The 23,880-nt window shown below is 43.4% G+C and overlaps 1 protein-coding gene across 1 annotated transcript in view; it reads right to left on the minus strand.

The window, feature by feature from the left end:
* Positions 1-23,880, minus strand: part of RDX (radixin) — a 1,792,353-nt gene that overhangs the window by 1,244,140 nt on the left and 524,333 nt on the right. The window contains 1 exon segment of the mRNA XM_044072720.1: positions 7,520-7,809. Within this exon segment, the coding sequence (XP_043928655.1) occupies positions 7,520-7,809 (290 nt within the window).

Consider the following 23,880-nt stretch of genomic DNA (forward strand, 5'->3'; position numbering starts at 1 on the left):
TTTCAAGTTAGTTTACACTACTTTTAAACAAACACAAAGAAACAAGTGCTCCATTTGAAAGACTATTACAGTCTCAAGTCAGTCCAAGAAATGACAACACTCCTAGCTTTAACATAACTTTCCTTGAAGAGGAAAGCAACATCAGCAAAATTTAAGAAAATGGAAGGTTCCACCCCAAAGGGAACCTATCTGCCCAGCAAAGAAAAGCACAAGCTGACCATAAGTCCTCAAAAGCCTCAGAGGAACGTACTCCTCAGCGGCAGCAGAGCTTTGGAGGGCTTTGTCACCAAACTTGTCTTTCAATCTGCTAGGCTTGAACTGCTTAACAGTCTGGATGCATGGAAGGTACCCTGGTGCTTAGTAAGCTGGCTGGCGTCTCTGTCCTTGGCAAGATATAACCCATATAGCAAAGGCTACTGCAGCAGTGACAATATATGAAGAACATCACAGGTGTGATTGCCAGAAGCTGTAGTCTGTGTGAGGTATCAGACCATGAAATAAAACAATGGTCAGTTACTGACTACAGTAAACTGGTTACAGATGCAGCTTGGTGGGGATAGGGCCACAATACAGTATCTGAAAGATGAAGACTGACATATTTATGAGACCTTCACTTTTTGCAGGGAAGAAATCAGACAGATTTGTAGGCAGTGGTATCACTACACAGTGCTAACAGGATAATACACCTGTATATTGTTTTTACTTTAATTTTATGGTAATCAACACAGGAGTGGAGTGCTGTACAGCAGCAATTTGAAAATCATTATTTGGCTGCTATCTGGCCATTTTTGTGACAATACATTGCTGGTAACCGTCAGAAAATGCAATCTGTTTGGGGTGGTCATAAAGTGAACACTGCTATCATTTGGGGGGGATGGTGGCTAAAGTGTTTAAGTGCTAGACATTTAAATATATTACTGTGATCTCTTTTCATTAATTTTCCTCACAAAGGGACAGCAGAAGGGTACACAGAAGGTGTTTATCTTTTGAGGAAGGTAGGGAGGCAGAGTATGTATAAAAGCACAGAACAGATACTTGAACTGGCTAGCCTAAGGACAGTGTATGCATTGAACAAGTTAAAATTCATTTATTCACAATCACAGACCAGATGTGCACAGAAATTGACTCTTGTGTCAAGGGGCAGGCTGTGTATGAAATCAAAGTGCAAATACATTGCTCCTGTGCAACAATTACGGTTATACTGAATCGTGTTTTTTGCCACTGCCGCTGACTTCAGGTCCTTCCTGTCTCTGCAGCCTCAATTCCAACAAGGCTCATCCCTGGCATTTCCCCTGTGTGACACACACCAGGAGGGGTTTACCTTTATATCGATCGCACATGATCGACCGGCCACTTAATAGACTCATTTAAGTGAACCGAAACCGCAAAAATTTTAAATGTCGAATTTTGACATTTCCGGCCGCGTCACACCTCCACACCAGTGCTACCATGGATCAAAAAGGGCAAAGGTTTTGCCGTTCGCTTATGCGGAATTAGACGTTGGAGACGTTCTCACTTCGGTATTCGCGGAAGCCAATTCGCCCATATTGGGATCAATGATGTAAAGGTAAACCCCAGGAGGATATCTGTCACACTGTCAGACTGGCTACTAAAAAGAAGTGTGTGTGTCTGTGTGCGTGTCTGTGTGTCCTGAGTAACAACCTTCCTCACAGTTAATCAGAGGTATACACACAGAAGGTGGATGTTTTTTGTGGCAAGGGTGAGGAGGCATGCTACACATGAAAACACAGGGCTGTCAGATAGTTAGTGCTGAACAAAAATCACATGGCTTGTTGGGAGCAAAGGATGTGTCTTACAGCAGCAAAATAAAATGTGTTACTGTGACAATATTTTTCCTTTTCTTTTCAATGAGACATCAGAAGTATATAGCATGTGGATATATTTTTTTTTGGGGGGGGGGGTTGAATGGAAGTTAATTGTAGTTATAAGATCACTTCTGAAAAATTACTGAAAAGGTACATTTCTGTGTTGTTTCACATTCAAATATGGTGTATTTTCTCAGAAGGGGCACATGCCACAGAGAAATTGTGTGTGTTTTGTACTCAAGTATTCTGTTAGAAATCCATACATTTTTACTACAAACAGTTCTTGGGAAACCAACTTAAGGTCACTTGTATGCGCATGTAATATATCTATCACTGCAGCATTCCACAGCTTTTTTGTTCACAATGCCAGGTGAAACTAGGTGCACTACATCCTCTCATCAGACCAGAAATTATTTTTATAAAACCAGCCAAGGCAGCATACATTCTTTTTTTTTCCAAACATTTTTATTAAATGTACATGTATGACAGAGGCAGTCTTACATGCATATAAATAAAAAACATACAAAATAGTATCACTTTAGTTGCAAACAGTTTACAACACAGACACCACTGAAACAACTGCAGTTGTAAACATCATACATCCACTTATAAACCATCCAGTCATTGTCAGTTAAGCATTATATAGCTCATTCAAATTCTGCCTCTTAAACCTTGTTCCTGCTCTGCATATATTGTTCCCACAACTCACATTTTTTCCTATGTAGTTTGCTCCTTCCCTTTTCTAAAGATCCCAATTCCAGTTGTTTTACTTCTGTTACTATATTCACTACTTCTAGTAAAGTTGGTCTAGACTTTGATTTCCATTTTCTAGTAATTGCTTTTCTGGCAGCCACCATAATTAGACTCCACACGGCTTTACTATGTCTAGGCAATTTGATTCTGTAGCATAACTCAAAAAAATCATCTCCCCAGTCACTCCAATCTGCTCAACCAGCATCTCTGACAGAGCGGTCTGCAGGGAATCCCAAACGTTTACCAGCTCATCACACTTCCAAAAAATATGTTCCCAACTACCTCCTTGTCCATCACACCTCCAACATTTGCTATCCATCACAGGAAAAATTCTTTGGAGTCATACCCTAAGTAAGCAAAGGCAGCATGCACTCAGAGCAAAAAAAAAAAAAAAAAAAAAAAGAAAAACCCCCCCCCCCCCCCACAAAGGCAGTCCTGGACCATGTAAATCAGGATATACGTCATTGGGGATAGAAAGGCATTCCTTCAGTGTATTTGGTACCAAAGTAGCTTATTAGAGTTCTATGAACATTTTATTATGAGCTGCATTCAAGAAACTGACACATGGCCTCTTATATACAGCTAGTAAATACAGCATTTCAAATGGCTTTTGTTGTCACAGTGTACCACTACACTTGGTTTCCATGTGCATACAAACGGCCAAGTAAACTAATGTCCAAAACATACACACAGACATACAAGTTCTCATTACATCAGAAGTTATAAAGTTCTATGTATTTCACAGGAAAACCTTTTCACTTGTAAAATGCTACAACTACAATGTCATGTTTTCATGCAGATAAGGTGGTTATCTTAAATTCAACAATGAACTGCACAGAAGTTCCTAAGGATAAAACAGGGGGTTTAATTGAATTTTGCAGCTCATCCTCCTGTTGTTACAGTCTTAAACTTAATAAAATTTAAAATGGGAACTCAGCAGCCTTTCACAGATAAGCACCTGAGGCTGAGATGTATACGATTTGCCTGCCACAGCCTTTCACAGACTACCAATATGGCCTAGAGTATTTCTTTACTGAATTCTACATCAGAAGCAACAAACTTATATTTTCTAAAATTAGACTTCATTTGTTATATGCTAAAGCTAATATGTCGTGCTTACACAACTGATTGCAAAGGTCAAACATAGAGCAGTGCTGCTCTGAAATCTCAAGAGTAGGATATAAATCTTACGTGGTTTCTATAGCCGATCTTGTATTACACCCCATGAAAGTTTCACAATGAACTGTGAAAGGGCAACTGGCATGTAGCCCTTAATGGACAGGCACAACATCAAAATGAATACAGCTATTCAATGCCACAGTCTGTCATTTTGCATTATAACCAGTTTACGAGAGTCTCATTTTGAATTTCTGCACAGTCTAAATAAAGCACAAAGTAATGGCCTGGAATACAATGGAGATATGCTGCACTGAAAGCTCGGAGGTTAGAACTGTAGTATCAAATGCACTTTACAGTGGAACGCTTTACTTTTACCTAAAAGTTAAACAATTAAATCTCAAAGTGGCAGAGACATAGCCTTTTAAAGTCAAACTCTGGGGGCTTTAGTTCATTTGCCTTTTTTTACAGCCACAGTATGATTTTGAATTTACTTGGTTTTTCACTCTGGGTGGTGTGTTGAACTTTTACTCATTACAATTAGTACAACAATGGCTTAAATATTTCTTTATTGAGATATTACATCAGAAGTATAAAATCCTATACATTTTACCAGAAAACAATATTTTTCTTTTGTGAAATGTTGCAGTTAACATGCTAAATGTCTGTGTAAATAATGCAGGAAGTCAATTTCAACATAATGCAGCAAAGAAACTCCTATGAATGCAATGACAGTCTTAAATGATGTTTTTTTTAAGATCAGGTTATTTTTTTTTTTTTAGACAAATTATCCTATTGGTATTTTCGAAAAGTTTCAGAACTGTAACATGCCATGGCAATAATGTCATGCTTTCAAGAAGCTAAAGTTGTGTGGTCATATTGAGAGTTGTGCATCTCTAAAAGCACCTCAGATACAGTTAATGTCTACACTTTCTAAATGAAATCTCAAAGAGGAACAAAGACATAACCCTTCAAATTATGGCTCCATTGGCTTTAGCTTATTATGCCTTTACTGCCACAGCTTCGCATTCTGCATTATACTCTTGTTTTCATTACAGGTGATGTATTGAATTCTGTTCAATAACCTGAGTAACATAATGCCCTAAAATACACATTTTCTGAGAAGTCAGTGAATCACAAGTAAAACTTCTATTTCCCCTGAGTACACAAGCTTTTTGTCACTGGACTCTTACCAACTTTATGGCTGTCAACAGGCAATGCTGTGTGAACTCAACCTCTCACTGGATAAGTAAGAGCAGCAGCTCATGAGGGGAAGGCACCACAATGGTAAACTTCTGTAAATGGAGAGGCTTGCCCCACTGCACAACCTCCTCAGTTCACACCTTTTCCCTCCTCTCAGACTCCAACATGGCAATTGTACAAGGGATCAACCTGTCAATCATGGTTATGGCACCCCTCTTAATACCCTACTTGTGTTTAAAAATGCCTTTAACTTCTACATCGCTAGTGACAAGTCACCTGGCTGAGGCACTGGTATTACAGATATAAGAGTCCCACAAGGTTCTATCTTAGGACCACTACTATTCACAGTCTTCACAAATGACCTCCATACCTCCACACAGCATGCATCTATAATTCAGTATGCAGATGACACTACCTTAATCTGTGCTGCACAAAACATTCCCACCCTCTTGCAAACAATTCAACTAGCATTCTCTGACGTTGAAAACTACCTTACCAAAGCCCAACTTATCCTCAATCCAAAGAAAACTCAGCTTATGATTATAACCAGTTCTAACAAAAACACAAAGTCAATTCACTATCTACTCCACAAATGCTACTCCAATTGCTCCAGTGGCACAGGCTAAGCTACTGGGAATAACCATAGACTCCCACTTAAAATTTGATAGTCATCTCAACTTAACTATTAAAAAAGTACATGCCAAACTGGGGTCACTCTACCGTATCAAACCATTTTTTACCAACAACACAAGATCAGCCATTGCTCGCTCCCAACTTCTATCCACCCTACTCTATGCATCTCCCATTCTGACTAATCTCAACAAAACTGAACTAAGCAAAATGGAAGCCTGCTATAACAGAATTTCCCACTTTGCTGCAAATTGCTCATATAGAACTCATCACTGTACTGCTTTGAGACAGCTCCACTGGCTTGAACTGCCCAACCCCCTAACCTACAATCAGCTCTGCCTCTGTCATTCTATTACCTCCCCAATAAGTGTCCTGCCCTCAAAAACCTAGTACAACATCACTCAGCCAAAAGGCCTCTTAGATCATCAAGCAAACTACTACTAGAAGTCACCAACAGCTACAATAGCTTTGGAGATGCACTATATAGTAGTTCAGTGGCTACAAAATGGAACTCTGTCCCTACTAGCATTCAAAACACATAATCCAAAGCCTCCTTTAAAAACCTCATCAGGCAACAATCTCAAGCAAAGTTGGTAGTGCCATGATTGCTCCCCAGGCTAGTGAAAGCAGATAACATATACATACTAAATCTAAAGCACTTGATAATAGTTTTCAATCTTACTCACAAACACTGGCTAATCAACAATGTATGTACTGTACCTGCGTACTATGTATGCATTCTACCTATGTTCCAAATTTCAGCTGTACACCACAAATCTATTAATTACCTTTATTTTAAAAATTAATATTTTTTTGTTTGTTCTCTCCACTATAACTGTTTATGTGCTGCATACCACTGTAAAAACATGTCTCTTGTAATGTGTGTGTATACTAATCATGTCTAAATAACTAAATGTGTCTGTAATTTTTCTTTGTGGAGCTTTTCTCCCCGGGCCTCTGCTGAAAAAGGGCCTTTTCGGCTCAGTCAGACACCCCCGGTTAACAAATGTAAAATAAAAATAAAAAATAAAATTCTTTATGCCATTCTCCTTCCCGAGGCAGGAAATGCAACTGCTGCATGGATCCTGGCTGGTGATCTAGTTTAAGAGAGACATAACTGGACAGTATCAGCTTTTTCAGTAAACAAAGGAACCTTCCTATGAATCAGTTCAGGACTGTAATGTGAACTACAAAAAAGAAATGGGAAACAATGGGCTACGGGTATCTTAAAATCATGGCACATCTAAATTGCAGCGGTGATGGGGGTGCATATGTGAGCCACGAACAGAAGAGCTGCAAACCACAGAAAATTGTGCTGAGAGAGATATGGAAAAAAGATCCCAGTTGTTACCAAACATCCATATTCCTCAGAAGCATGGTAGAAAAAAAATAAGAGTAAACATAATTCAAAATGAAAACAAAATAAAAAATATGATGGAAACTGTACATATAATGCATAAATGCAATAATGAAAAGTGAGTCTGTGATCTTTTTTCATTGTTTTTAAACTAATGGCACAAATTAATAATGTGATGAATAAAATTGTTTTATAAAGTTACTGTCCGCTCAAAGGCACTAAAAGTAAACCATTACGGCATCAAATAAAGCAGCACAGAGGTCTGACATTATTGCATCCACAACCCTTTTTTGTTCCAACAGTGGCAATCATCTAGAGCCAAGGTTTACACCGTCGGGTGGCTAGCCCTGACACAGTAATTCTTCCGCACCACACACTCGCACTTGGACTCGCAACTACGGCCAATTTAGTGTGTTCAATCCACCTATTGCGTCTTTGGAATGTGGGAGAAAACTAGAGCACCAGGAGGAAATCCACAAAAACATTGGGAGGACATACAGACTCCACATACAAGGCACCCCAGTCAAGGTTCGAAATGGGGAATCTTAGTATGAGGTGACAACACTATCTGCTGTGCCACTGTACTGCCCTGATGTCTGTCATTAAATAAAATAATAAATGTAAATAAGGCAACTGCCATTGCACTTACCGTTGTGGAAGCAGTCTGTCATTGGCAAGATATCCCGGTTTATGGATTTCCTTGCTGTAATCACCATACTTGGACTGGACAGCATAAGAAGCAAGTAGAACTGCAGTCTCTGGTGGACAGTAGATTTCATCATTCAGTATGGCTTCTTTAACTTGCAAGAAAAACAGTCTTTGCGTTATCTCTTGTATCAATTCCTCTGACACATCTTCAGGAAAGAACTTTGCACGAAACTTGAACTGTAGTGGACTCTCCTTTCTCACATCCTGCTGTGTTACCTAAAAGTAATGTTAACATGTAAATGCACATGGATAAACATACAGGTGGTGTATGAACTTATGCAATTTTAAAAACAATAACCATACCACAGCAGGCACAGAGATTACAGACTCTGATCAAATGTTAAAGTACAGATGAAGTTATAGCAACTATCCAGTTAATAAACACCCAACAAGTACGCTACTCCAACAGCTGTTAAAGCTGATCAATCAGGCAGTCTGTATTTTTATGCCTGAAGGACCAGATATGTTACAAAATACAATGAAAAATAACAAAATACCACTAAAAACTTACAGCCTTTGGAAGTGTAGGGGATGTGTAGTAATACAGAATAAGAAAAAATACAAGAATTAAACAATTGTAAAAAAAATGTTATAAAGGGTCGCAGAATGCTGTGTGAAAAAGGTACGTCTTTAGGCACCTCCTGAAGTAATACAGGGAATCAATCCTTCAGTAAGATGACAGCAAACCCTAGAGATTTGGGACATGGAAGGAAAAGTACCACAGAACAGAGGACTCCAGCTTAAGCCACTGTCAGCAGCACTGAGGCAGCTGAGCAGACTGCCTATGAGGGCAGGAGGGGCAACAAAAGTTGATTTGTATACCTAGAATCAGCCTATGGCAAGGCAAACACACACACACACACACACACACACACACACACACACACACACACACACACACACACACACACACACACAAAAGACAAACTCAAACTTCAGTACAAAAAAGAAAAGAAATATTAGGGAAAAAGTTAAATCTCTAGAAAATAATTATTAACACCAGCAAAGCAATTACATAATTACAGAACAACTGCTAATGAAGAACGCAGCTACCTTCAAGTGCACTTACTGAAAAAAGTTAATAAAATAAAGCAGTAACACAAAAACTGGAATAACAGTAAAAATAAATGACAGACACTGGTATGGACAAAGTGTTTAACAACAATCTAGCATTTATGCAGAACGCATTCAATAGAGTTAAAAAAACACAAACTTACTTAAGATCAATAAATCAGCTATGAAGTAACCAAATGCTTCCAAGTGCATGTTGTTAATATCAGAGGGTCATAAAAAATTCAAATATATTTTATTTTACTTGTAGGGTTCCATGTCTCATGTTTGTCAGCACTTGTTATGGAATACATGCTTCTAAATGAATTTCTCAAGAATGCATTTCAGAAAAATGTACAACAGAGCCTTCTATTTTTTTTCAACTTTCTATCCTTAATACATCTCGGATCTTCCTGCAACCTCATCTTAAACAAAGTCTGACAGCATAAATCATACCCTATGTAATGCATGTATACCCACAATTTCTGGTTACTGATAGTACCAAGACTGTTCAAAACCACAAACAATACAATGACTGCAGCGGTAAAAACCTCAGTGACATTAAGTAACAGGAACAACCTCAGGTGATCTCATACAGTAACTATGCAATAGCAGTCAAGTAATGCACCTCCTTTGATATGACATTACAGGACGGACTAAATATACCTCGCAAAAAATGACTAACAACTTGCTGGGTTGTAAATGAATATTCAGTGACAAGAAGTATAGAAATTCAATGTTAATTTTGTATCATGGTACAAATAAAACAACTGGGAAACAAACGGATCTATCTAAAAACAAGTCTCTCTTCTGAACACCGTGCACAACAGCAGGTTGCCAAATCTTCAGAAATTCTACAGCCTCTGCACGTAAACATTTTACAAATTGAACAGCTTCCCTCAAGAACTGCTCCCTTCTACAGAAAATCCTTCTGATATGAAGTAATTCACTGTAAGACAAAGAGGAGATTAAACGAGGAGGGATGAAAACTAGGGCCAATGAGATAATTAAAAGGCAAGGTTGGCTTGTATGCAAAATAGTAAGAGGTTCACCTGAAATCTCATGATATTTTAAATCAAGAAAAAGACCGTACTGTAGAAATACAATGTGAAAAAGAAAATCTGAACCTGTCTGAAATGGCATTATAAAGTTATCCACTTCATGGGCTCTCCTTTGCATAGAACTATATCTCTAATATTGTGAAGCATGATTTCTTTTTTTTTTTTTTTGTAGAAAAAAAGTTGCGTCTTACCATAATGTTCTGCCGATGTTGTCGCTCTTCATCTATTTTCGACTAATGGGTACGGTTCCGATCTTTTGAACCGATCCGGCCGTTACACAGCTTGTGCCTGCCAAAACTCTCTCTTGAGCTGCAAGTCTACCCACAATTCCCCTCTCTAAATTACCTCAGCCTGAATTTGCCTCGAGGAGAATAGTACAATGAAAGAAGCCTTGTCCAAGGCGCACGAAACAAACACCCAAGACAGGATATCGCTCCACCAGAAACCTGAAGGAGGGGGAAGGAGGGAGGGACACAAGAATAGATGAAGATAGACAACACAGATACAACGTTATGTTAAGACAGAACTTCTTTACCTGATGTTGTCAATCTTCATCTATTCTTGACTAATGGGACGGTGTTAGCAGCCACCTTGCATCTTAGGCCTTATGGAAAAATAATATTGAGCAACATAGCACCAAAAGATGCTCTCCCCCTGGGGAACATCCAATTTCTAACACATAATAAAGTTATGAGGCTTAGCTCAAGCTGCAGCAGTGCAAATGTCTAGCATCAAAGCTCTGGAATGAAAGACTGTTGAAGTCGGCACTGATTTTGTAGAATGTCCCTTGACTGGTTTTGGAAGTGTCATATTCAACTTTTTGTATATGAACGATATGCATTCTCTTAACCACCGGGAAAAGGAGTTACCTTGGAGACTGATCTTCCCAAAGTTGCACTGGCAAAGCACATAAACAATTGATCAGATAATCTAAACTGTTTTGTTCTGTGTAAATAGAATCCCAACTGCCTATGTATATCCAGAAGGGGAAGGCAAACGGATATGAAAGTTCGAAATCGCTGCTAGAATAACTGACTGTAGAAGCAGAGGCAGTAAGAAATTCCAAAACTTTTTCTACTGGCACTGAAAAAGGGTTTAATCAATTATCATAGGCCCAGATCTCTTCCATTTGCTTAGGAGGAGTTCTAGTGGATTTTTTATTCAATGCCAGCAAACTATGTCATACTGGAGAAGATACAGCATCATGCCTGGTGACTAACGGAAGTGGAGGAACCAAGCTGTCGGCTTGAGAGTCTGAAGGTTGAGATGCACTAGTCCCTAAGGATAGGACAATAGATCCGAAACTGGGTCCAGAATCCATGGTCAGCAAAGCAGATGAGGCCACAGGAAGGAAAACCATATCTGTCGAGGCCAATACAGGTGGATGAGAATCACCCTGCTTCTCAACTGAGATGCTTTCTTGAGAAAAATCAGGATCACAGGAACTGGGGGAAAGGCATACAGCAGACCCGGGGGCTAATCATGTAGAAGAGCGTCTCTGGGTGACTTCCCCTGAGGGGGAAGTAGCTTCTCTGGAGCTCAGAGACCACTCATGAGGCATGAGGATGCATCTGCTCAGCTTGTCCGCAATTACGTTGGAGGTCCCCAGGATGTGCGTTGCTATCAGAAAGCGGATGGAAGATACTGCCCATTGCACACTAACAGCTTCTCGACACAGTGGGTAGGACTTGGTTCCCCCCTGTTTGTTGATGTACCAGACTACTTGACATGTTGCCTGATTGAACAGCTATTGTCCCTGGAGGTAAGGCAGAATGAAATGCCTGCAATGCCAGAAGCATTGCCCTTAGCCCCAGTATACTGACATGCAGGCTGGCCTCTGGGGAGACCAAGTGCCTTGGACTGTTTTTCCCTAGATAATGCCCCCCACCCCATCTGGGAAGCATCCATGGTCATTATGGCCTTGGGCTGGGGGAAGACAAAGGGGCGAACTGGAAGAATCTCTCTCAAATGCTGGAAATGAAAATTAAGTGGTCCATGGGATGAGTCAAAATTGACCATTGGTTTGCTAATAACCATCAGAGAAGTCTTGTATGGAATCTTGCTAGTGGAACCAAAGTAACAGCCGCTGCCATGGAGCCCAAAGCTTATAGAATTAATTGAGCAGGTACTTTGAGCACAGAAGTGGCTGGACTTGCATCTGTATTTTTTGCCACCTGTGAAGGGGAAGCGACAACGCAAGAAGTGTTGAGACTGGCTATGATAAATTCCATGTCTTGGTTGGAAGTTAAACTAGGATTTGGCAGTATTTACTGACTGTTATGCCCAATTGTTGGGGCAGGTGCAGCATGAAGTCTGTGGTCTGTTGTAGTAGATGCCTTGTGGAAGTGGTGCGGAGCTAGTCGTCTAGGTAAGGAAACACTCGCAATCTGTGCAGCCTCAAATATGCTGTGACCATGCATTTGGTGAACACTCCGGGGGCTGTGATGACACCAAAGGGAAATGACTGGCCCCATTTGGAAGCAGAGAAACTTTCTCGAACATTTGTCCACTTTTATGTGGTAATACACGTCTGGAAAGTTGACAGAGCACATCTCTTTCTCCAAGAAGGGGAGAATAGACTGAACTGTGACCTTCCGGAATTTTGTTTGTTGGACAAATCTGTTTAGAACACAGAAATCCAGAAAGTACAGTTGTGTACACTTACCATACATGTAGATGTTAGAGTGTATTCACTGTTGCAGTCATTACATTAGGGTAATCTGCTGGCAGGTTGCCCTCAGTCGGCCTGAATATCAAAGTCTTGGGTCCTGCGTCGTTTGCTGTCTCCTCTTCCATGACGTCAGGTCATCAGGGGTATAAAACATACAGCCGATGCCATTTTCTTTAGTTTTTCTTGCCCCAGATTGTCAGGTGCCCCCCCAAATGGGGAGTATATATATATATATATTTATAAAGCAATTGCAACAAAATAACCTTTACCTTCATCGAAAAGCAAATACACCACAAAGGCTGTAGAATATAGTGAAGGAAAGAGAAGCTCTAGAAAAAAGGGGGGATGGCGGGTGGGTAACCCGGACTGCAACTGTGAATACACTTGAACATCTACATTTATGGTAAGTATACACGACTGTACTATGTTCTTCGTGTTTCACTGTTGCAGTCATTACATTTGGGTAGTATCCCAAAGCTATGGATGGGAGGCTGGAACTAAATATTATTAGGAGCGGCTATAAGGCCCTGCAGAACTGCAGTGCCAAAGCCTGGACTTGGAGAAGAAAGGCAAATGATAATGTTTTGTAAAAATATCAACAGAGCTCCAAGTAACAGCTTCTAGAATGTCTTTGGTTGGCACCCCTCTGAGAAAAGCTGCTGACGTAGATGCAGCCCTGGTGGAATGTGACCGGATTCCCTTGGGCACCGGTTTACCATGATGCAAATAGAAACAAATGCATTGGCTTATCCACTCTGAAATAGTCTGCTTTGAAATAGCCTTTCCCTCTGATCCTGCAGCAAATGCCACCAGAAGATTGCTCAGACTTTCTTAGAGATTTGATCCTGTTTAAGCAGAATCTTAGTTGTCTGCGTACGTCCAAGAAATGCAGAATCTGCTCTCCCTTGTTCTGTGGATTTGGGTAAAAAGTTGGCAGGTGAATAGTTTTGGTTAAGAGCCACACTGGATACCACCTTAGGCATAAAGGAAGGATTGGTCCTGAGGGACACCCTGTCCAGGTAAAATGTAATAAAAGGCTCCACAGCCATGAGGGCCTATAGTTCTGAAACCCTTCTTGCTGAAGTGATTGCCAGAAGGAAAGCTGTTTTCCAAGATAAAAACTTTATATCTGTAGTAGCTGCTGGTTCAAATGGAGGCAGGGTGAGCTTTTCCAACACAAAATTGAGGTCCCATGCAGGAGTTGGTGATCTTCTGGGAGGCCTTAAATTTTTGGCCCCCTCTAAGATGCTGTTTTAGCAGAGGATGAGAAAGATTGGAGGCTCTGTGTTGTAATGAGCAGAGATGGCAGAGGCATGGATTTTTATTGATGAGAAAGATAGGCCCTTATCAAGCATCTCAGTCAAGTATTGTAATATCTGAGGAATATTCGACTTTGCTGTGTCAGTACCTTGTGCTTGGTTCTAAGCACAGAATCTCTTCCATTTATCAGCATAAGATTTTCTAGTACTAGGCCTTCTGGCTTCCAAAACGACATCCATCACAGATTTACTGAGAGGTGTTACTTGAATAATTACATGATCAGCCATGCTGCCAGGTTCAGAGTTTGGAGCTGATTGTGCAGAATTTGATTGTTCTGCTGAGACAGTAGATGAGGTATTTGAGGCAAGTACCAAGGAGGGAGTTGAGACATATTCCTTAGAATTGGGTACCAGTGCTGGTGAGGCCAGTCCGGGGCAATTAGGATAATTTTTGTTTTTTCCTGTCTGACCTTTAGTAAGACCTTGGGAAGAAGAGGCAGAGGAGAGAAGGCATAGACTGATGGAAAACTGAAGGATAGGGCCATCCACTTTCCATGCTTGTCTGTGATAAGTCCTTGTGCAAAATTTGTCCAGTTGATAATTCCAGGGAGAGGCAAATAGATCTATGTCCGGGCTCCCCCATTTCTCTGTTATCATGCTGAAGACTTGTGGATCCAGTTTCCACTCGTGAGGGTCCATAAGATTTCTGCTTAGGTCGTCTGCCAGAGTATTTTGTTTTCCTGGCAGGAATTGAGCTTGAAGATGTACTTGGTAAGTCAAGGCTGTGTCCCACAATGCAATGGCTAGACTGCAAACGGGGTAGGAATGTGTACCCCCCTTGCTTGTTTATGTACCACATAACCGTGGTGTTGTCCGTCTTTATCAGTAGTTGTCCTGGATGAAGTAAGTCCTTCAAGGCTGTCAGGGCATTCTTAACAGCCAACATCTCTTTCTGGTTGATATGCAGATGCATTTGTTTTGGGCTCCATATGCCCTGAATGCATCTCACCGCCAGGTGGGCCCCCCAAGCATAGTCTGATGTGTCTGTAGTTAGGGTTTGGTTGGCAGGGGGTAGAGTGAAAGACCGTCCCCATGTTATGGTGACATGTCTCTGCCCACCAAAGAAACTCATGTTGAAGGCAGAGAATGAGAGGAATCATTGTTTCCAGACTGTGACAATGTTGACTCCATAAACTTTTTAGATACCACTGTAGTTTCCTCATATGCAGTCTTGCATATGGAATTAGTAGAATGCAGAATGCCAAGAACCCCAAAGTCTGCAGAATTTGTCTTGCAGATAACTGGGTTTTTGTTGCCATGTGTTTGAAGTAAGTAGTCAGGTGCCTTTGTCCGGCGTAAGATAAGCCATCTGGGCAGTTGTTTTCAAGCTTGCACACAGGAATGTAATCTTTTGAGAGAATACCAGTTGTGATTTCTTTTCATTTATTCCTAGGCATGTTAGATGCCTTTTTACAAACGCCAGATGCTGAAGAAGAATGTCCTTGTTTTCTGCTTGAATGAGACAGTCATCCAAGAATGGACAGATTTGTATGCTTCTTTGTCTGCAAAATGCAATTACTGGTGCCAGGCACTTTGTAAAGACCCTGGGCGCAGTAGATAAGCCAAAGGGCAGTGCAGAGAATTGGTAATGCATAAAACCAGCCTTGAAGCGGAGGTATCTTCTGCACGATTCCCTTATTGGGGTATGCAGGTATGCCTCAAGTCTAGAGTCACTACCCAAGCGTTCTTGCCCAGCATGGACAGAAGCTGTTGCAAAGTCAGCATTCTGAATTTTGAGATGTCCAAGAATGTGTTCAAAATCGATAAATCCAGTATTGGGTGTCAGGCATTGTCTTTTCTGGGTACCAAGAACAATCTTGAGTAAAACCCTTGTCCTTTTTCCTGTTCTGGTACTGGCTGAATAGCCCAGGTATGGAATTGAAATCTGTATCTTTGGGATACTGTGTTTAATACCCACTTGTCCTGGGTTACTGACTGCCAATTTTGAGCATGAAGTGCTAGTTTTCCCCCAAGGGGGCTGCCAAAAGATAAGTGCTTGGTGATGGCAGAGGGAAGTCATTGAGAATGTTTACTGTAGGGTTGTGCTTTGTTTCCTCCAGATTTGGAGGTAGAGGCACCCCATTGCTTTGACCTGTAAGAACCATGTGATTGGTATCTAGAGCATTTTAAGCGCCTGGATTTGCCCCGTGAGGCTCTGTCAGACACAGGAAAGGACTAATTTTTTGTAGGCCAGTGTCTACTGAATCTTGGCGGCTGCACTTGTAAGAAGTCTTTTACAGTTTGCATAGACTTAGCTTTGTCTTCCATTTTCTTTAAAACCTCTTCTGCCTTATTACCAGAGTATCATGCTGTAAAGTTGCATCCAACAATTTAGCTTTAACATGATCAGGCAGATTTTGCTCCTTGAGCTAGGCATGCCTTCTAATCACAGATCCTGTAACTGCGGCCCTGCAGGAGGCCTCCAAGGAATCAAAACCACATTGCAAAGTACGCCTTCCAACCTGTTCTGCTGCATGCAACAATTCCTGTAATTCTTTATTTTCCACACATTCAGAAATCAACATAATTTTCTGTTTCAATAATCTCACAACATGCTGTTGATATTTAAGCATATGAAACTGGCAGTTTAAGGCCCCAAGTGCCAAGGTTGCAGACGAATAAACCTTCTTTCCCCATCTATCCAGCGCCCTGGAATCTCTATCAGAGGGGGTAGGACTCTTAGCTGTTGAGGCCTTTACACCTTTGGGACCCTGTGAGATAATTTCACGGTCAGTAGCAGGATTTTTGAATAAAAATTTGTGGGAGTCAGGAACCCTGTAATATCTGTCTGGCTTGCTAGGAGCAGGAGGTAGGGAATCTGGAGCCATGCTAGATTCCGAAAACACATCAACAATGTCCATTACAGGAGGTATGGCCAAAGGCCTATGCTGAGGAAGAAGGAGGAAATCCCTAAGCCTCTATTTTGATTCTGAGAAATCTTGACTCTCCCAATGAAAATGTTCCCTCAAAGTATGCAAGGTTTCTCTAAAGGAATAATCTTCAGGAGGAGATGCAGATGGGATGGATTCCTCTGCATCTGAGTCCTCATAGGGTGGTATAGAAAATTCCCGATCAGAAGAGGAATCAGAAGAAATAGAAACCTGATCTGAAGATTGATAATCAGTGCCTTGCCTAAGCCTCTTATCGTGTGTGTGTGTGTGTGTGTGTGTGTGTGTGTGTGGGGGGGGGGGGGTTGGGAACCCCTGATCAAGGTAATTAAGTCTTCAGCCATTTTGATCTGCTTTTTGGGCAAAGAGGTCTGAGCACGTGGCTCATGCGTCAGTTTTTTAGCCTTAGAAGTTGCTTTTGTCTTTGAAGCTGGCATCTGTTTTATATAGAAATGCTGAGGCCTGAAAACGCCCTCGGAAGCCGGTGCCTGCTCAGCACCTCCGGAAACATCCAAGGGAGAGACATCCGCGGGTACAATACTCTTTGAGAATCTCGCGGCATGCTGGACTCCACATGGGTCTCGGTAGAGGCCTGCGACTCGAAAGTAGCGGATATCAGGGGTTGCGAAAGCACCTCACTGAGTACCGGCGACTGACGTAGGAGAAGCTTCGTCATCGGTTTTGGACCTCGACAGTCTGTCTCTGTCTTTTTCTTTGCGTTTTTTGTGAACTCCGGTAGTCAGATTGCTATCCGATGACATTTCAGGGTAGTTAAATCTGTTTCCAAAATATTTTGAAGCAAAGATATACAGACGCTTAAGTGCATTGGTTAAATCTAGCACAAAACCGACAGCAAGGCATGTTATGATCTGGGCCTAGGCAAGGAATACAGTACAAATGGAAATCCTTATTTGCTTCCCACAAGTAAAGCAATTAACTTTTACTGACATCAGTAAGGAGCAAGAAAAACTTTCCCTAACGGGGTACTTAGCTTTAATTGAAGACTTCGGTTCTGAAACCCGAATGCGAAAATTTCAGGAGTCGGCCGACCGGCACTTGCCAACTGCTTCTGCTTCGGGCACCGCGCGGCAAGAAAGACTAAAGAAAATAGCGTTGGCTGCATGTTTTATACCCCTGACGACCTGACGTCATGGAAGAGGAGACAACAACTGACGCAGGACCCAAGACTTTGGTATTCAGGCCGACTGAGGGCAACCTGCCAGCAGATTACCCTAATGTAATGACTGCAACAGTGAAACACGAAGAACATTTGGTCTCCATTCCCCTATTTTCTTTGGCATTAAAAAGAATCTCGAGTAAAAACCGGATCCTGATTGGTCTGGTGGGAATTCTTGGAGGACTTTTTTCTAACAGCTTTTGTACTTCTATTGCCGCCTGAACTCTCTGGCTGGGAGGAACATTGGGGAGTTTTGCAGGGGTTCTTGGATAAAGGTTGAATGGGATTTGGAACCTCTGGTAATTATCTATAGCACCCAGGCATCGGTGGTAATGCATCGCCAGGCATTTGGGTGCAAGGAAAACCTTCCTCCGACTGCTTCCAGAGTTAAGTAATCAGGCCTCCATTCAGGAGCACTGATAAGGCTGACCAGAAAAAGAATCTCTGGAACCCTGATTTTGCGGACCACTCCTGCCTCTTTGATGGTGTTTTCCACTCAAACTCCCCCCTCTGCCACAAAGCAGAGTCTGAGCCACATAGTTCCTGGAAAGGCTTTTGGGATTTTTTTGAACCACATTTTACCACTCCTCTGTTTCCCGGAATAGTACTGTTGAGGAGTGGAAAAATGCACGCCCACAGCAGACAAAGTCTTGCCATCCTTTTCACACCTGTCAGACTTTCCTTAACCTTGGGACCAAGCAAGGAGCAACCATCAAAGGGGGCATTGACAAAGGAAGATTTGAATGGTTCCATGAACTCACACAGGCGCATCCAAAGCGTGTCTTCATATTGCAATGCTTGAAGCTGCTGACCTGGTCGCCCCTTCAACTGCATGTGCAATGAGCCTCATGGATGAGTTTGAGTATGATGAGGGTAGCTAATCGGGTGGCCACTTTATCCTGGACCCCCTCAGCCACAGCTCCCACCCAGGGTATCTGACAGCTCCTTGACCAGATCCCTTTGGAACCTAGTGAAGTATGCCAAGAAGTTCAAGGACATGATGGAAAAGGTCAGTGACGCATAAACCCGCTTCCCAAATCTGTCCATCGCCTTGGACTCTTGGTTTGGGGGATGGACAATACAACTTTCTTCGGCGAGTTCTTTCTTAGAAACAGCCGCTACCGCCACGGCATCGGTTACCAGGCCCTCAGTCCAGTGGGGTTTGTCCTCTGGGGTAGTAAGAATCTTATCAGGTCTCCAGGGGACTGGTTCCACAGAGTCAAGAGCGTTCCAAGCCCACAGAGCGATTAACTTAATTAAATCATCAGTGGGCAGGGTCACCCAGGAGATGGAAGAGTGTGCGTCAAAGGCCTGTGACTACACAGATTCCTCTGAGGTTGGGTCTTTGGGCTTCCAAGCATCCCTCTGTTTTAGGATCTCAATGTCTCCAAAGGAGACCTTCTGGGGGTGACCGTGGGGAAAAGATTCTTCAGGAGAATAGAGGTGCTTCTGCTTGCATGATCTCTTCCGAGGGGTTCCTCAGTGGGAACATCTGAGGAGGACTCGGAAGAGTGTGTTCCTTTAGATGGAAAATCTTGCGACCCTGATGCGTGCGGTCTGGGGGCAAAGGTTGATGGCTGAAAAGAAGAGTCTGGGGTTTCAAGAGGAGACTCCAATAACCCAGGAGCCACATGAGAAGACGCAGCTGTCAAAGCCCTTTCCATGGCCTGAAAGGCAGGACCTCCTGAGGAGGGATGGGAGCCCAGAGCTGAGACGAACAAGCTCAGAACCGGGTCACACCCCGCCCCCAAGAGCCCTAACTGACAGACCGGGAAGGGTCCACCGCCATTGTAGCCGTAAGGGATACGAACACATGGAACCATCACAAACCCTCCATGCTCAATGGTGAAGACACAGTGCTGGGGGCCTGATGGAGCTGATGATACCGGAGGAGGGGCCAAGGGCAAACGCTGCATCGAGGACAAGATGCATTTGGCACCCAAGCCATAGGAACCTGGGTGGATGGAGCCAAAGGCTCTAAAACCTGAGATGAGGTTAGAGGAGGAGAGTAACTGGGTGTTGTGGGAAAGAAACCAGCTGCTCCAAGAAGGAGAGTGGTCTGAGCAGTGGAAGAAAGACCCCAGGCTACCATGATCTGGTCCACCAACCTAACAACGTCTAGTTCCAACAGGCTTCTGGTGGTGCGCATAGACAGGGCTGAAGGAGACTCCAGTCTCTCCACAAATTAACTGGGTAATTGTCCAAAAAAGGGGTCAACTGAAGGTGAGTAGAGAGACCTGGGTTCCGAAAATGTAGATGGCTTTGGTACCATATGCTGCACTGGGGGCAAGAGAGTCGGCACCGAAGTTGGAACCGTAGTGATTGTCGGACCCGAAGAACTAAGGCTCTCATATATCCTGTGTCAACGGAACCAAAGAGGCCTTCGGTGCTGAAGATTTTAACTGTTCCGACAATTTAGAAGTTTTCGATTCTGGGTCTGAAGACAAACACTCAGAGGCATATTTATGTTTAACTATCGGTGCCAAAGGAGATGAAGGCACCGATCGAAAAAACTTAAGAGGCCGGAGGAGACTGGTCGGCCTTGTACAAGGCTTCCTCGAAAGGGGCCTTAAGGAGCCCTTTGATGATTAGCTTGATATTTCTCTCATCCAGGGCTCCATTACTAAAACCCTGGCAAAAAGTACATTCCACACTCAGATGGGGCATACCCAAGCAAAAGACAAATTTGTCGTGGTTATCTGAGTTTGGCAGCTTTCTGCAGCACTCAGAACATTGTTTGTATCCTGTCGTAATGGATTTAGGCTTTTTAGCCATAACCATCAAAAAAGAGAGAAAAAAAAAGGAGAAGTCTACCAGCAATGGTAGAAAAAGGGTTACCATAAGGGTAAAAAGAAAGCACTACCAGCAATGGTAGTGGAAAGTATTTACCATAGTAAAAAGAGAGGAAATGCACTCACTTAGATAGACCAAACAGAAGATAAAAAAGTTAGAACTTTAACAATAAGAAGTTTAACTATGAACAAAAAAGGAATAGCTACTGAAAAAAAAAAAACAGAAAATTTACTAGCTGCTTCAGATCTCTGAACTGATAATGGCTGGCTCCCAGCCGGAAGCGGAGGAATCTTCGGACGCGTCTGTCCATTTTTAAGTGGTAGTATGCATCCTGAAGATCTATGGAGCACATCCAATTGTCCTGACCCAGAAAGGGTAAAATGGACTGAAGCGTGACCATCCGGAATTTCGTTCTTTGTACAGACTTGTTTAGTCTGCTGAGATCCAAAATGGGTCTCCACTCCCCTGTCTTTTTTGGTACCAAAAAGAACCTTGAGTAAATTCCGGATCCTTGTTGGTCTGCTGGGACTTGCTGGATGGCCCTTTTTCTTAGCAGTTTTGAGACTTCTTGCACTGCTTGGTCCCTTAGATTGGGTAGAACATCTGGAAGGGACTTGCATGACTTTAAGGGGGTGCGAACAAAGGGGATTCTGTAGCCTCCGGATATGACGGACTATACCCATTTGTCTTGTGTTATGGGTCGCCAGGCTCCTGGGTACAGTGATAGCCTTCCTCTGACTGCCTCCAGAGGTGAGCAGCCGGGCAACCCTTCATGGATGCTGGAAGGGCTTGTCAGAGAAGGAAGGATTCTCTGCTGCCCTGGTTCTGCGGACCCCTCTGCCACGAGGGCGGCATTTGTTATTGTTCCCTCCTCTGCCCCTGGAGGGAAACACCACGTGTGTCTGGCAAGGCTCCTTGGGATTTCCGGAACCACATCTTCCCACTCTTCTGACCCTTAGGATATGATCTGGAAGGAGTGGAAAAATGGACTCCTACAGCAGAGAGAGTCTTGTCTTCCTGCTCACACCTCGTAAAAGTATCTTTCACCTGTGATCCAAAGAGAGCGGAACCATCAAAGGGGGTGTTGGTGAAAGACACTCTGAAAGGTTCCGCAAAGTTACATAGCCGCATCCAAGGGTGCCTCCTTAGGGCCACGCCTGTGCCTGTGGCTCTACTCGCACCATCGGCTGCATACGAAATGAGCCGCATGGAGGAGTTTACCACCGAATTAAGAGTCGCCAGCTGGGAGGCTGCCTTAGCCTAGGCCCCCTCAGCTGATGGATCTTGGAGGGTTATCTCCAAGCTCTTTCAGGAGATCCCTCTGAAGACGGGTAAAGTGGCACAGGTAATTCAGACACCACATGGAAAAGGTCGCTGAAGAGAACATCCACTTCCCATATCTGTCCATCGTCCTGGACTCCTTAGGGGGATGGACAGATGATGTTTCAGCCAACTCCTTCTTTGTGGCCGCTGCTACCACCAGGCATCAACGGGGACACCCATGGTCAAGAACTGTCTGTCCTGCGGGGCAGTAATGAATTTTGCAGGTCTTCTAAGGGTCGGTTCCACTGTGTCTGGAGCCGTCCACGCCTTTTGAGCCACCACAGCCATCAGTGGGTCGAAAGGTGGAGACACCCAGGAGGTGGAAGGTCAGGATCCAAACGCATCCAGGAATACAAATTCATCCTCGGAAGGGCTTAGGGTAGTCCAGTTTCCCCTCTGCCTAAGCATCTCAAGGATGTTTGAGAAGGAGACATCTTCACAGGGGGATCATGGGGACCCTACCTTCTGACTCCTCTAAGTCGGTATCCAATGTAATAGACTCGAGGGAGTCAACATGCTTCCTCTTGCATTTTCTCTTGTGAGGTGGCTCCTCTGAAAGATCAGGGGAGGCCTCGGAAGACGAGGATACACCCAAGGGGTGTCCTGGAGCACTGGATCCCCACGCTTAGAGTCTGAAAGACAGGCAGAGGCTGACACAGGCACCCTAGGGGGAGGAGCCGATGGGGTCGAGCGTGGGACTGACTCAGGGGCCAGCACACTCATCACCTCGAAGGAGTCCCTGCCCGGACGCAGAGAAGGCTCAGGCTCCGACGAAACCAAAAGCCCTCCCTGCACTGAGGGAGACGGCTCCGAGGCAGATGTGGGAGCCGAGCTCACCTGCGCCGAAGCACCGAGAGGGAGAGCGGGGTCGGACAAGGATCCGATGCCACTCACCCCCTCGGAGCCGACGAGGGAGTCTCCGCACCCAGATCCCTCCAGGAACGTACCATGGAAGGGATCGGAGCCGACGAAGGAACCGAAAGGGAGGGTATGGGCGCCGACGGTTCCACGACTCGAACCCTAACTATGGCTCCAAGCTCAAAGGAAGAGTTGGAGGAGGAATATCAACAGCTGTGGACAGAGCAGACTCCTGATGAGGAGGGCTGGACAACATTTTGGCAAGGGCCTGCGACTTCAAGAGCCTATTGACCACTCTTTCCAAATCGTGGTCTGAAAGTCTAGAGGACCGAGAAGAGTGGGATGATCGGTGACTACGCTCCGATTGGAGCAGAGGCGACTTTGGAGCTGAACGTATCGACTCCAAAGAAGGAGACCTGGATCTCTTTCGACTCTCAACTGGCTCCAAAGACAGTGTCGGAGCCGACTGAGAGGGAGGGACATCGGTTCCAGCCGAAATGGATTGTTTGGCTTCACCCAACGACGGCTCCGAACTGGTAGCCGACAGTTTACATGGCCTGGAAGATTTCACCGGCTGAGACTTCGACGGTGAATCTTGGGGTTTAAGCAGATCCCTCAGAATCAATTTCTTTTTGCGCTCCTGCAGGACTCTTGGACTGAAAGCATGACAGATGGAGCAAGAGTCCTGCAGGTGCACAGCGCCAAGACAATAAACACAAGAAGTGTGACCATCTGTCAGAGACATCTTCTGACAGCATGAGTCACACTTCTTGAATCCGGACGGTTTTGGATCCTTGGACATTCTTGGAAGGAAACCAAGGACAAGTTTTCACACAAAAAGTTAAGATAACCGATAAAAAATATTAATACCCTACAGTTACCACAACCCACTACAAATACTACTACCACAAAGAAAAACAAACTCATCACTAACACTACAGGTTATAGAGAAAAAGTTTTTTTTTTTTTTTTTTTTTTTAAAGGAGATAGAAAAGAAAGGTTAACCTCTAACTCAAACGGAAAGAACCTTTCTGTGGAAAAGGGAGAGAAGGGGGGAGGGGAAACTCTCTAATTTAAATGAGTTTCTTAGGAAGGGAAAGCTATTTAGAGGAAAAAACTAGCTACAATGAATAAAGTCTAACTAACG

This window comes from Protopterus annectens, chromosome 5.part0 (genome assembly GCF_019279795.1).
Source record: "Protopterus annectens isolate FY-2018-M chromosome 5.part0, PAN1.0, whole genome shotgun sequence".
NCBI classification, from domain to species: Eukaryota; Metazoa; Chordata; order Ceratodontiformes; family Protopteridae; genus Protopterus; species Protopterus annectens.